General features: G+C 37.1%; 1 protein-coding gene across 1 annotated transcript in view; it reads right to left on the bottom strand.

The window, feature by feature from the left end:
- LOC118665306 (collagen alpha-1(XXV) chain-like) overlaps window positions 1-31 on the bottom strand; it is a 58,109-nt gene extending 58,078 nt beyond the window's left edge. The window contains exon 1 of the mRNA XM_036326708.1: window positions 10-31. Coding sequence (XP_036182601.1) covers window positions 10-30 — 21 coding nt within the window. The 5' untranslated portion in view covers window position 31. The remainder of the gene's footprint in view (window positions 1-9) is intronic.
- Window positions 32-15,387: the final 15,356 nt, after the last annotated feature.

Genomic DNA, 15,387 nt, shown 5'->3' with positions numbered 1-15,387 from the left:
ATACTTTACCTTTTGTCCTGGAGGCCCCATAGGACCCTAAAAAAAAATCAATTCAATTAACGTATTATAACCATTTAAACTTAATGACCAATTAAAACTGTGCTATTCTATAAGGTTCTCTTAGCTGTGTTGAAATATGCTCATATTTTGTACATCAAGGCAAATGAAATTTTCAGTTGGAAGAACATAAATCTTGTCTCTTATTCTCTTTTGAAGAACATTAAGCACATGCAGTAAGATTCTGATCGTTTTCCTTTAAAAAAGAATCTTTGTTATCCCAGCACCTCTGTTTTTTCAAATACCTGCAAATCTATCACATCAGTCTCATAGAAAGCTCAGCTGTTGCTACGAGAGGCAGTTAAAATGCAATGCAGTTCCCCAGTAAATGGACACATTCTCTGACCTCTGCGTCTTCAAAACCTCAGTCAGATTTGCAAAGAACATAATCCAACAGTATTACAAATAAACATGTTTTCCACTATTATTTTTCTTAGGAAATGTGGCCAATGGACCTGCACAAACACTTGTTTACAAATGAGGGGATGACAAGGTCACTCGTGGCACCTAGAGTGTACCAGAAAAGGAACAAATGATGCTGTCAGCTGTTGCATAAACTGTGACACTAGGGAGGGAGGCGGGGGGAGAAGAAATATAATATTTAGGAAGATGAATGGAAATATTTACATACAAAATGGAAATGTGGCAGTTCTGAGATTTAGCAGTTTTTCAACTACAAAGTCTGTGCTGGGATTCTGTTGGCTTTATTTGGAACAAGGCCTGGCTTTGTGATGATGGAAAAGAGCACAAAGAGAAGCAGCTATAATCCTGACCATTCATGTCTATTTCAATATTAAAATATTAAGCAATTTTTCCAATTTTTGAAAAATACTTTTAAACTTAGTATATTTTAACAAAGTTATAGGTAATCTACCATTTCATATAGAGCTCTTTATTCCATTACACTTAACTAATGGCTAGTTTGTTTTCAATGTGCTGCATTTCAGTTAATCAGCATCTTACATGCCTACTCTGAAACACTGAAGCACTAGAGTGGTCATCAGAGGAAGAACTGGTCATACATAATGTTTTTTTAGTAAAAAGTACACAATATTTAGGAACATTTGAAGAATCTGTTCCTCATAAATTATTTTGTAATCCTCACAGGAAGAGTAACAATTTCCTCATATAATCAGCTTCAGATTATTGAAAGCACATGTACAATATCACCTTTATATATTATTTTCAGATTTATTCAGCCAACCAACTTCCTAATGAGCTTGTTACCTGACATATCTGTGTGGTCAGAATCCTTCCTACCCATCTCATTCCTTATATTTAAAATTCTCCAAGTTTTATTTTATTTTTAAAAATCCTAACCCAAGGACATGATTTTATTGGTTGAAAGTGAGAGCGAGAGCAAGAGAGAAACATCAATGTGAGAGAGAAACATCAATGTGAGAGAGAAACATCAATTGGTAGCCTCCCTTATGTGCTTCCACCAAGGATGAATGGAACCCATAATCCAGGCATGTGCCCTGACCAGAAATCGAACCTGCAACCTTTTGATGTACCTAATGATGGTCGAACCAACCAAACCACCTGGACAGGGCAAATTCTCCCTGTTTTAGATTTTACAGGAAAAATAAGGCTATCAGGTATAAATTCCCTCAACACCATATCTCTCAACAATTCAAACCCAGTGTTCCCCCTTCCAATGTCAGAAGAAGAGGCCCTCATCCTCTACAAGGCAAAAGCATCTTGGAGACACTGGAATCCATCCTTGCCTCTGCCCTTGGGGCTTTGAGAAAATCAATTACCCCTGCATCCATATCAGAGCCTCCTGCTTCCCACTAGTTCCTTCCCCTCAGCACATAAACATGTTTAATCATTTCCTCAATCGGGTAAATTGTTTGGGAAATGAATGTTAATGCTGAGTAAAGTCAGAATTTGAAAGCTATAGTTACAGATCTGAGCATGAAGAAAAGACTTGGGTTTTATCACTGTCTATGATTCCATTTTTCCAAGTGTCTCCAGGGTATGTCACTTCTTAAAATGTTGATGTTAAAAAGAAAATCATATAACAAAAAGTACATTAATTCAATGTTTAGACTGAGGATGTATATGTTCAATTCAAAAGGGTTTGTTTCCCATTACAAACCTAACTGCCACTTGAAAAAATATTGTTCACTAAAATTGAATATTTTATTATATTGATGTATAACGCTGGGAAAAATATGTCATATAAAATTAGAGCAAATTTTAAATATAAATTTCTTAACTAGAAACTAACATATCTGCTATTTTCTAATTTGGTCTCTATTAGGTAATCACATATCAGAGATTTAGAAAGATTATGTATAACTCTGAAATCCATAAAAATTATGTTAATTGTATATTTTAGCACAGTATTTAGTGAAAGCCAAAGGATTGCTATAAACAAAGTTTTTCTTCACTGTTAGGAAACTACTGCCATTTTTGCTAAACTCTAAAAGTAAAAGCAGTTTTCAAAATATAACATTAATTTTAAATTGTGAATACATGTCTTGTGAATTATTCATAACTATGTTGCCAAGGATAGGTTCTCAGCTACCAAAAATTTGAATTTCTCATTTGATATCATTAGCAGGAAAAATGTTAGCAAGCCAAGGATAGTGTCATCCGTTACTAGGAGGGGACTAGGAATAAAGCAGAGTTGAATATAACACACAGACATACATTTAAGTAAGCATAACCACACAACACACATAACACACATAATAACATAGCTATTTTCCTGATCAGACTTTGCTTTTATGTTATGTGCTTTGAATATCCTTAGGTTAACAAACCCACTATATACCTGTGATATTGTGGTCACGAAATTTAAGCTTATGAATGAAGGCTTTGAGTTCAAAAATTGATTTTGAAGTTAAAGTATGTTGCTACCAGTTAATTAAGATGTCTACATTTGATTAGTTTTTGGGTGTCTAGTACAAATATAAATATATAAAATAGTGGGCAATTGCCATAGAACCATTCACTAATGTATCGAATCTTTCTTCTTATTTTCATCTTGCTTCAAAAGTCATTATGAATAATGACTTAGATGAATAATGTCCTAAGTTCATTACTTACTACTCAAACTAGTGCTTCTTTTTTATTCCTCAAATTAAAGTCAATTTTCTAGTGTTCTAAGATCTCTAAAATAATTACACTATTGTTAGCCCCATGACTTAATAAGTTTGGATCAAATAGTTTTCCAAACCAAAGAGTTAATCTTTTCTGTCCATATTTATTAATTAATGAATTGTTCCTTCTTTAAACATTTTTTTTGATGGGCACCTTTATGTTTGCATATATTTTGTATACAACCAGTTAAAATAAGACTAATCTGGTCTCTTTTATTTATTTATTTTTAAAATTCTCACCCAAGGAGTGAGGATATTTTTTCCATTGCCTTTTAGAGAGAGAGAGTAGAAGGGAGGGGAGAGGTAGAGGAGGAGGAGGAGGAGGAGGAGGAGGAGAAGGAAGAGAGAAACATTGATAGAAGAGACACATCCATTGGTTGCATCCAGTATGCGCCCTGACCTGGGGCAAGGATCAGACCTGCACCCAGGAATGGAACTCGCGACCCTCTGTTGTGCTGACACTCTAACCACTGAGTCACGCCGCTCAGGTCTCTTTTATTTTTTAAAATAACTTCTGTGTATATGTCTCGAGATTAAAAACTGTGTAACATATGGAATCTCAACATATTAAGCTATATATATTTTTAAGTTAACTCCGAAAGTGTTAAAATATAATTTGAACCTTAAAATATGCTCATTTCAATATAGGTTCTGGGTGTTGTAAAATACATCAAGCTTTTTCATTGAAAGATTCTACATAATGGCCATACCTTTGCTCAAATGATAAAAACAAATGAGCCATTGAAAGTTTCACTTGTCTACAGGTGAACTTTTACACCAAAGTTTTCACAATCTTTCAGAAAAGACCATGGGGAGCTATGCCAAGTTAAAACTTATTAAAAAAAAAAACTAATAAATTTACACAGTGCACTTGATTTTCTTTCCTGTTTACCCCACCCCGCTAGTTTCCCTTTCTAAAGATTATATAAAATATTAGGTAGAATATGGTCAGCACATAAGTTAAAGAAATATGATAGCCCCCGTTTAGCGATTGTCTTTACCGCAAGTGTGCTGCTCAGGCCTGAGGAATGCTTTACTCCTTGTGCTCCAAGTCCAACAGACACTTACTCAGGAATATATTTCTGGTCCACCCTTCTTCTTCAGCAGCGTTGCTAAGCTCTTGTTCAAACCCTTTTCTCTGTCACATAGCTAATGTGACATCCGCCCAGGGGCCTCTCTGCCTTTAGTCTCCTTCCATCCTTTCTGCACAGCGCTGCCTAAGTAAGCTTTCTAAAAGGCTGATGCATTCATATCCTTCCTCTGCGGAAAAAACCCTTCAGTGTCTTTCCAGAGCTTTTGAGAGAAGTCCAAGCTTTCGTAATAGCTGTAGTTCAACACATAAGCCACGCTTTCACATCTCTACACCTCTGGCGGTTGGTTTCTGTAATGGGCTTTTTATATCTTTGGTCCTCTCTTCCACCCTTCCCATAATGCAGAGCTCAGTGTCTCCCCCTTGGGGTGAGGTTCCCTGCTTTTGTTCTTCAAAGCATCCCATGGTAGGACTTGGTTTATAGAATTTACCAACAGGATTGTAATTGAGTGGTTATTTCTTTCTTGACTTTAAACGTGTTTATCATGCTCAGTAGCTGGCACATAGTAAATACTCAGTGAATCATTTTGAGTTCCTTCATTAATTCCTCTCCTTAACAGTGTTTGAATGCCCACTGAGTGTCAGGCAATGTTCTAGGCACTGGGGATACAGCAGTGAACAAACTAAACAAAAAATGCACACCCCCCTGGACTGCATATCTAGTAAACAGAGAAAGACAGTAAACAAATAAACAAATAAAATATGAAGCTGTGTGGGGTGGTAAGTGCTAAAGCCAATAAGAAAGTTGGGGTGGGAGATGTAGATGTGGTAGCATTTAAACTGGGGAGTCAGTGAAGGTCTTAGTGATAAAGTGACTGCTGGATGGAGCTCTGAAAGAGACGAGGCAGGAACTAAGCATACAGAAGGTGCAGAATGTCTCAGGCAAGGAAACAGCAAGAACAAAGGCCAAGAGGTGGGCGCCTGCGAAGTGTGTCAAAGAACACCAAGGCTACAGGTGGGAGTGAGAGACGGGGATATGGGTGGGGAAGAGGGATCCTATTTGCATGGCCTTTTAGGTGCTTCTAAGCACAATGGTGTTTCCTTTGAGTGTCATGAAATTATAAAAATGAATAAGTGAATGCATAAAGTAAATCAAGTTGTTTTTTTTTTTCCTCACCCTTGTGTTCACCAGAGTCATTCTAACCCTCTGGGCCTATTCTAATAGCCTCTAGATCCCCTCCAAGTGCAAGAGTGGGTGGAGGAATTCAGTTCACGGCCTCTATAATAAAACAGCAAAGCAAAAATCATCCCAGCTACACGATCTCATTAACACTCAGAGTGCTGTGCATGTGGATGTAGGTCTAAGGTCTCTAACATACGTCAGAAAGAGTAAGCTTTCTAAAAGGCTGATGCATTCATATCCTTCCTCTGCTGAAAAACCCATCACACAAACAGTAAGTAGTAGTATCAACTCAAGTTCATCTTCAGAGCATGCAGTTAAGAAATGAATGTTTCTATAACTATTCTGCATTCGCTACACTTTCCAGTTCATAAAAATGAAAAAAATTAATTAAAAAAGCTTTCTGTTGGATAGATCATGGAATGGGAAAAATTAATGAATTTTTTTCTGACAAACCTGATGCTAGCACAAATTTGATTGAGGTATTAATTACTTAAACAGGATGCAGACTTTCTAAATGATGTGCGTTAGGATGCCTCCGGGGAGGTGTTTGAAGGCAAGCTCGGGCTGCCTGCTATTAGGAAACGATGTTCTGCGTGAGCAGGGGGCGGACACGGTTCCTGTTCTGTCCCTGATGGCTAGCCGTAAAATGTGAAGCTCTGAAAGCTGCTGGTCATTTCTAGATACAAGAAATATACAACCAGCTCCTGTCATAAAAAACGCAGAGAAGAAAAAAGAGGTGGTCCCTCTGTGAAGGGAAGATAAAAGCCCCAAACTATGAAGCCATTTAAAATTATTTCCTTTTTTGAGGTAAGAGTTTTTCCATTATTTAATAAAGTAAAGAAAATTATTTTTAAAGTCTGATTCCATAGGAAACAATGATAACACACATAATCTAACTTACGGAGTCATAAAATATTAGTATTGGACTTACTCAAGGGTTTGGTGAAATGGACTTTAATAACAACTTCTGAAAGATATTAACCTGGTCAAATGCATCAGAAAATCTATAAAAATGGTTTATAAAGAATAAGAGGGAATTAGAACTAAATAAAGGAAATTTGTCTTAAGGAGGATTCACTTCAGATGTACTTATATAAAATTGTACGTTCTACTTGGATGATTGATGAGGGAAGGTCATGAAACATAAACTCTAGCCACTATTATATGTATGTCTGGAGTATAATTCTAGCGATGTTTTACAAGATTCAGATTTCATAGCTTAAGTGTGTGGAAGTGCCAAACCAGCAACTACTGGGAAATGTTTAGAATATGAGAGAGTGTGCTGAAATGTTTTCAGGGTAAAAAGCCAATGATTTAGTTGAACTGGGTATGAAGAAACTCAGCATAAACAATGAAAGGACAGGACAGTGCTAAGATGGGAGAGCCTCCTCTCTTGTTTCAAGTCTTTCATGGACTGCCTCCCGTCACACTTAATATCTGTATTTTCCCAAGCACTCTCCTATTAGTCTTCATGAGACATTCTTAATCATTCATTCTTCTAGGCTCTGCAGTCATAACTCACTTCCTCGGTGAGCCTTCTCCAATGCACCCAGATGGGGCTTGTTTTTACCCAAGTCTCTCTAGCACGTTAACTGGCTGTATTTGAATGTATGTACATATTTATAAAATGTGCTTGACTAGGCAGCATATTCTTCAGGCCATCTATTTTATATCCTTGACACCTAGATCAGTGCCTAATAAACAAAATTATTGAATAAATTGAAACAGTGAATCAATGAATATAAAAAGTATTAAATTTCATTTACCGCATTTCCCCCATTGTTTTACTGTGCAAACTATCATGCCTATCCCCCTGGAAAGAGTTCCTATTTGGAGGCAGTTGTTTCTGTTTAAGTATCTGGGATTTTTGTTTCAATAATATAACTCCACAATTTCTATTACTTGGAGAAGTTTCTTTAATGCAGATCTAATTTAGATCACATCAATAAGATGGCATGTCATTATATTAATTAATAAATATTTGATGAAAAAATTTCAAGTTGGGTAACTATTTTTTAAGTAAATTATTTATGATGTATCTATTTCACATGCTGACTTTTGGGGGGAAATATTAAATCAGGATGACTCATTTATTGTGGTGACCTTTGTAAGGGAGGTTTCTTAAAGCTCAGGAAATTAAAGAAGTAATACATTTTTTCTCAAAACTTGACAAAAACCAAGACTAAACATTGAGCATTACCCACCACCAGCAGATTAAAAAAAGATCTAGGTATTTGAAAATCTATGTTCTGATTTGGTCCCCAAAGAGAGACTCTATTGCCTCTCACCAGATATTTTGGGCTGAAAATAGTTCACTCCATCCTTTCTAAATATTCAAAAAATTGTTTCCAATTGCTAAACCCAAAATGGAAATGACCCGGAAAGTAAGAAAAATTAGCAAGCTTCCTCTGCCCTCTGTGATTAAGCATTCTTCCCTAGTGAACCATAAAGGAAACACATTTATGATTCACAAAGGCCTATCACCCTACACTACACTCAGTAAAAAATGTTCCTATTCAGTTATGTATAAACGCTTTTCCTATTTTAAGTCAACAATGCTGAGAAATACCAGCTACTAAAATTTAAATATCCCATGATCAGCAGAAGAAGGACTTAAATTTAGGAGTACAAAACAGACTCTGGTCTGTTTTCTATCTAGACCAGCACTGTATTACAGAACTTTCTAGAATGATGGGAATGGTCTATATTGCTCTATCCAGAATGGTAGCCACTAACCACATGTGACTATTAAGCACTTGAAGTGTGGCTAGTGCAATTATTAGGAACTGGATTTTAAACTGTATTTAATTTGAGTTACTCCTATATAATAAAAGGCTAATATGCAAATAGGCCAAACGGCGGAACAACTGGTCACTATGACGTACACTGACCACCAGGGACAGACGCTCAATGCAGGAGCTGCCCCTGGTGGTCAGTGCACCAGAAGCTGGGCTCATGGCTGGCGAGTGCAGCAGCAGTGGCAGGAGCATCTCCGCCTCCATGGCAGTCGGACATCCCCCGAGGGCTCCGGGACTGCAAGAGAGTGCAGGCCAGGCTGAGGGATCCCCCCACCCCCTAGTGCACGAATTTCGTGCACTGGGCCTCTAGTTTAAATATAAACAGCCACATGTAGCAAGTGGGTAGTGTATTGGAAAGTGCAGATCTAGCAGATCCAGAGAGCAAAACACATAAGACTAATCAGGTGAACTGGATTCCAGCCTAGTTCTGCCACTGACTACTTTGTGACCTTAACCAAGTTATTTATTCACTCTGATGCTGTTCTTTTCTTTCTTTTCTTTTTTTTTTTATCAATGAAGTGAGAAACTAGATTATTCCTAAGATTTCTTCTGTCTTTTACACTCTACTTTAAAAATAGCCACACAGTGTGATGAGAAATTGATACAAATATCACTGTCTTCATGAAAATCAGTCTTTTAATTACACCATGCATATCCACGAACACATATGTACTCCAAGAAATCTATAATACATGAATGACTATATGAAGATGCAGGAGAAATAGCAGCATTGCAATAATTCTGTTGGATTTATCTTGTTTAATCTTAGTCCTGACATGCAATGACATTGGTTGAAAGAAAAATACAAATCTGCTTCTTTTGCATCAGTACCTGATTTATTAATTCACTGATTCCTATCACTCATTCAGTTTATTGAAGACACTAAGTACCAAGCACAATTATTATATGGCGTGGTAAATGCTGTGGAGGAGAAGACCGTTTCCAGCTTTGCTTGGGGGAGGGTGAATGTGTGTGAGTGTGTCAGTGTGTGTGAAGTTTTCTCAAAGGAAGTGACTAAGGCAGAAGTCTTTTCTTTTCTTTTTTTTTTACTCCATTCAGACAGAGACTCTGTATTGCCGTTAGCCCTGGGCAGGAGGGCTCTTTCTTTGGGACCCATGCTTTAGCGAGCTCTTTTCTGGCTCACTCCTCCTCATGTGGTAGCTGACCCCCTGACCTTAGACTTTGCTTTGAGTACTAAGAACCCTGGAGTTCTCTGCCCCAAGGACTGGAGTTCAGTTCAAAGACTGTGAGTTGCCTCTTTCTCTGGTCTGTTCTTCCAGAGGTGAACCACGCCACTGGTGTGCACAATAATGAGCGGGAGAAAGGGGCAATGAGGCAGGTATTTTGAGGTGTGTGGCTGGAGTTGGATCTTGTGTGCATCCCAGAATGCCTACGTGTGAGAGCTTGAGTCTTATCAAGTTAAGGGATGGGGGGAGGTGTGGGAGAGAAAGGGAGCAGGCCGGAGCCAGGAGCTGGGGCTGGGTACCAGCTCTCCTCATCCAGAATGCTGCCACATCTTGGCTTGGATCTTCACGAAGGGCAACAATTCTACATTTGAACTTTCCAAGTCAATGTAAGGATATATCATGAAGGTTAAAGGATAGAGTGTACTTACTTAGCAGTTTATTAGTTTGGATTATACCTTCTTAGTATTTAGACATATTGTATAAGGGTTTCCATTTATATGTTTGCCCTAAAATTTGTACATTTGCCTTTAATCTGCAGATGTAAGGCACAACTTTATTTTAAAGTTTCTTCTTAATCTAATGATAAGATATGAGAATTTGGTAAAAGCAGTTAATTTCATTAATGTCCTCATTCAAGATGACTGGTATATTTTATACTAGTTTAGCTACAGTAGGTTGGATTCAAAAGTTAAAATAAATGATAACAAAGGAGACAATTTTTAAGGTTTTCTTCCATTAAAATATACTATATGACTGTTGTTCACTGAACCTATTTACAGAATTCCATGATATATAACAAGAGTAAATGACTATGTAATTTGTATCTGTACATTAATAATGAAAACAGGAGGACAGGACTTTAGAGCTGGAAGTGGGTCCAGATATTATTTAGTCTCGCCACTTTTATAGATGAGGAGTCTTAGGCCTAGAAATCTTAATTGGTCCATGAGGATAGAGCCTATTAGACCTTTAACTGGAATTGTGCAACATAGTGAAAAATAGATCTACAGTCCAGAGTTAGTGAAGGAAAACAGAATGAGAAAGAGAAGAATACAGTCATGTCTTTGGCCTTTTAGACTATTTTTTCATACTTAATGTTTCTTGATTGTGTTCTTAAATCACGACTGAACATGTTCCCCCAACAATTGACCTTCTGTTTCTAGGAGACCGAACCAGCTTAATGCAAAGTCAGATGTTCCCATCTATTACCACACTAAAGTAACCTCTAGACACCCCTAGAGAAATCCACAGGCACAGAGTGAATTCCCCTCAGCTGGACAAGGTCGGGCAGTGGGACAGAACCAGAAGGAGAAGGCATTACTTGTCTACTTTCTCTCGGTCCATTTGGAAAACTCAGCATTACAGGCTCTGGACAAAAGCATCCAGCATGTCTGGAGGTGGGCAGTGCCCTGTGAGTGTGCCATTTACAGGTACCAGCACTTCATGGACAAGTAGATTGAGTGAGGATAATAGAGCATTAGAACGGCTCCTAAGACACCCCAGCTGGCAGTGTGCACAACTTAGGAACACACGATTTTACCACACAACAGCTTATTGTGAACATAATGACTAAATATGTTAAGATGATTTGGGTCATGTTTGTAATTTGTGATCTGAAGGTTTGAGGTTTTGCTTTCTTTGCCAGATTAAAGTCAGGAAGAGAAGCCTGCTGGTGTCTCTGACGTCGGCCATCCTGCTGCTCAAGATGACTGGCAGAGCAAGGACAATGAAGTAGAATGGGGGGTCTTATCAAATCTGTGGGAGAGCATTGCATCACAGCTGAATATATTTAGAGTAAGTATTCACATACTGGCTATTGCAATTTTATTTCAAATGAAGCAGAAGCAATTATTTATGCTTATGTTATTTACTAATTCAAAAACATTGTATGTATTCACTTGACCCAAATGTATTAAATGTGTTTACAGGCAAAATTGAAATAAATGAAAATACCTGAAACAGCCCAAATTTCACTTTAAGGGACAATACAGCAAAAATTTTCTGGATTTTGAACGCTGAGACATCAGGGCCCAACGAATGACATTTTAAGTACTCTTACTAGTATAATTCAAAAAGAGATGAATGGATATGCTATGGAGTTTGCATATATTTGGGGTGAGGGAGAGAAATGAAGAAAGAGTTTCAGAGTAGGGAAAATAATTTGGCCTATAAAACCTTGGCTATAGACACTTTGGATAAAAAAAAACAATTCCCAGGAAACTGGGACCAGTTGGGGTGTGTGTGTGTGTGTGTGTGTGTGTGTGTGTGTGTGTGTGTGTACCATCCACCTTTTATGCTTTTGAGAACTTCTACTACATTTGTCAAAAGAAACAGTGAGAATACCAAAAGGAAGATACCTTAAAAAGTACTATTTTAACAACCACTGAAACTTCTGAAGAACTGAAAAATAAAGGCCACTCCCGTGAGGGTCCAGAACTTGAGCACTTGTAATTGTGGTCAGTCCTTTCTTTGATGCTCGGGTATAGTCTTATGAGCTAGAGCAGTTTTCTCTTTATTCAGATGTAGTCCAACTTATTTTAGCTCAAGATTCTGTCTTTTAAAATCTCATCCTGAACTTCTCGGAAAACCCAAAGGTCATGTTTACAGAATAGATGCACAGCAGGATTAAATAAATGTGGAGCCGCCTGAGCAGCAGGTCTTCTTCATTCTACCAGAGAAGCTGTTAATCTTCAGATGATTATTTTTGTAATATAAAATATATATCTTGGATCAGGAAAACAAATTCCCCACCTGACACACTCATAAACAGTTTTGTAAGAGCTAATTTTAGATTGTTCCTAGCTTTTTCATTGCATCATCAGGGACATTTAAAAATTTTAACAATTCTCCTGTGCTTCTCAAAACTCTCATTTAAGCAAACACGCCCTGCACAACACACACCAAGAAATGTACTGGGTTGTGTGAAAAGCTGAGAACAGTTGTATTTGTTGTCTTTCCTTACTTTAGCTAAAGGATGAGCTGGGCAGTGTTGTGGAAAGTTGGTAATGTAAGATGATGTGATACATGGGAGAAGGCCAAAAACAATGACAACAAACAGGACAAAAGGAGGAAGTTGCATTATCATCGCAGTATCTGACACACTGTGATTTCACTGATGACTATAACCACATTGTCCTTAGCCCTTACATTTCATAGGGTGGCCTTCCTGTGTGCCAAGTTGTATCACTGGACTTTTAACTGTAATACTTCTCATTTATGGCATCTTTGTAGCCATAAATCCTTTTCATATTATTATTATTATTTTACTTACTTCTCGCCATAACCCACTGAGATAGGTAAAATGGGAATTTGTCCACATGTTATAGGTCCGTAAAAAGGATCACAGACTACAGTCATACACTCCTAAGTGATTTTGAAGCCAGAACTGCGGTTGCAATGTACCTTTTTGCTTACCAGACTTTGAGTCAAAACATACACACACCACTATTTAAAAGAAGAGAGAAACTTTCTAAGGAAATTTTTCTCCTCATGAAAACTGCTATTATATTTTTAGTACTTCTCCTCTTTTTTGAGAGTGTTTAATATACACAGGTGCTATTTAACTTAACAAACATAAATAGTGGTTTTAAAAAATGATAGATTTTAAAATCATAAATATTTCAAGTTAAGCAAATATAAGATATAAAAATTCAGTTTGCTAGGAAGAAGAATTAAGAGATTATATATTACTTTACAAAAAAAAATTCCGAATAGGATTGTTTTATATAGCAAAATTCCTCAGCACATATAAGATATGTTGATTTATGAAAATCTGATTCATACAGAACTTTACAGGAATGCATCTGTTATATAAATCCACGCTCACCTGTAATTTACTCTAGAGGGAACAACTGAGTGATAATAATAATAACATACTCATATATTCTTCATTATGCAGTTTAAAGCACTTTCCTCTAATTTATTGCATTTGTCTTTGGCAACCTTAAAAGGAAGGCAGACAGGGTATTATAATCCTTTCTTTACAGATGAGAAATTGAGAGGTTAAGTGATTTGCCCAAGGTCAGACAGGCTATTCATTCACTCATTTACTGCTCTTTGAGTGATGCACTTTTAACGGGGTAGTCAAGGAAGTGAGGTTCTTCCTCCTATTTTTTTTTTAACCAGATGTGAAGGCTATTAAAACAGAGGTGGATGATCTCACAAATATAATGTTGAACGAAAGAAGCCAGACACAGAAGTGCACATACAGTATGCTTCTAGTAATGTAAATTCAAATGCAGGCAAAACTAATGTATGGTGGCAGAAGGCAGAATAGTGGTAAAATTTGGGAAGAAGGGGTGGCAACTGGAGTGTAAGGGGGGATAACATTCTATTTCTTGACCTGATTTTTGATTGTATAGTTATGTTCACTGTGAAAATTCACTGAGATCTAGGCTTCAGATTTGTCTACTTTTCCTTACGTGTAGAACAAGCATGTCAAACTCACGACCTGCAGGATGCATGCAACCCTCAATAAATATTTTTGCGGCCCAGCCAATATAGTGGTATGTAAGAAGCATTTTAATAAAAATTTCATAACTTAATTTTTACAATATCCTGTTATACATAATTATTAATAAAGAACTACAATGTTCACTAATAACTTAAACCCTGTTTATTTGGCCCGTGTTAGCCTTTGAGTTTGACATGCTTGGTATAGAAGTTTTTGGTTAAAAGAAAAAATTTATATCTTGAAAAACAGTATAATGCACTTTAGAAGATCATTACATCACACATCCTTTAAACATTTGTGATTTAATTAAGTTTCTTAGCTGCATTTTAAAAATGAGGATATGAATTAAATCTGAAGAGTTTAAAAACAGAAAAATAGCTTATAGAAAAAAACCCATGCCCATCCGGCATGGCTCAGTGATTGTGCATCAACCTATGAACCAGGACATTGTGGTTTGATTCCCAATCAGGGAACATGCCTGGATTTCAGACTAGCTCCCCAGTGTGGTGTGTGCAGGAGGCAGCCGATCAATGATTCTCTCATCATTGAAGTTTCTATCTCTCTCCCTCTCCTTTCCTCTCTGAAATCAATTAAAAATATTTTTTAAAAAACCCAGGATTATCTTCATCTCAAAAGGTGCTATAAGAAATGGGAAATTGCAGCACACTAAGATAATTTTAGGTGCCACATGTATATTTAATAATATTAAGCTAGGAATTGTAGGGAAATGAGATTCCATTGTTATTCACTTAGTATAATCTAGAGAGAATATATGACTTTAAGGAGGATAAGATTGTAATTTTTTTGAATGTCAATAATTTTTCTTTTAGAACTTTGTATATCAGGATACTGCGCTGGACATCGGTGTAGGAAGCCAAAGGTAATGATAAAAATCTAAGTAAGATGTGCACACCTGGGAACAAACAAGGCTCCCAAGAGTCCCAAGGAGCCTTCAATGCAAGAAGGTCTGGGAGGAATATGTTTTGACCATTATCCAGGATAGAAACCACAGGTGCATTCAATTGCCTAAAGCAATTTCAAAATTTATATTGTAGTTTTCCAAGAATCCTTCACCTCCTGTGACTCTATAACCCTGGCAGCTAATGTTGCTCTGGTATGCAAAGTTATCACAGATGACAAATGTTTTGCTTAATTTTTATATATGGTCTTCTGTTGTTGTTCCATTTTATTCTCTTTAAAAAGAATCCAATATAGTATCCACCTCCCCCCGCCCCAACACACATTATCTGTATCAAATACCGATCTTAATATCATAGGTCAGGAACAGAGAATTTCCAGGTGAAGGGTCAGTTTCAGCCCCAGGGGGCTTTCATTTCACCAGTGATGTTTCAAAGGCAGCTACACTATTGCTAGGAATGACCACACTTTAGCGAGTTTCTTCCCACGAGGGCTGTTGAAAGCATCCTGTTCAGGGATAAGATTTTGACCTTTAACCTCTTCACACATTTGTTTTAATTCTTGACTGACTGTCCTGGGTCTGTGCATCGGTTTTACTAGCACTTAGCTACTATTTTTTTACAAATAAATTTTGTGCCCTGAACACCTGCG

This window comes from Myotis myotis, unplaced genomic scaffold, assembly GCF_014108235.1.
Source record: "Myotis myotis isolate mMyoMyo1 unplaced genomic scaffold, mMyoMyo1.p scaffold_m19_p_1, whole genome shotgun sequence".
Lineage (NCBI taxonomy): Eukaryota > Metazoa > Chordata > Mammalia > Chiroptera > Vespertilionidae > Myotis > Myotis myotis.
The sequence above is the reverse complement of the archived record's forward strand: the minus strand, read 5'-3'. Positions and strand labels throughout refer to the sequence as shown.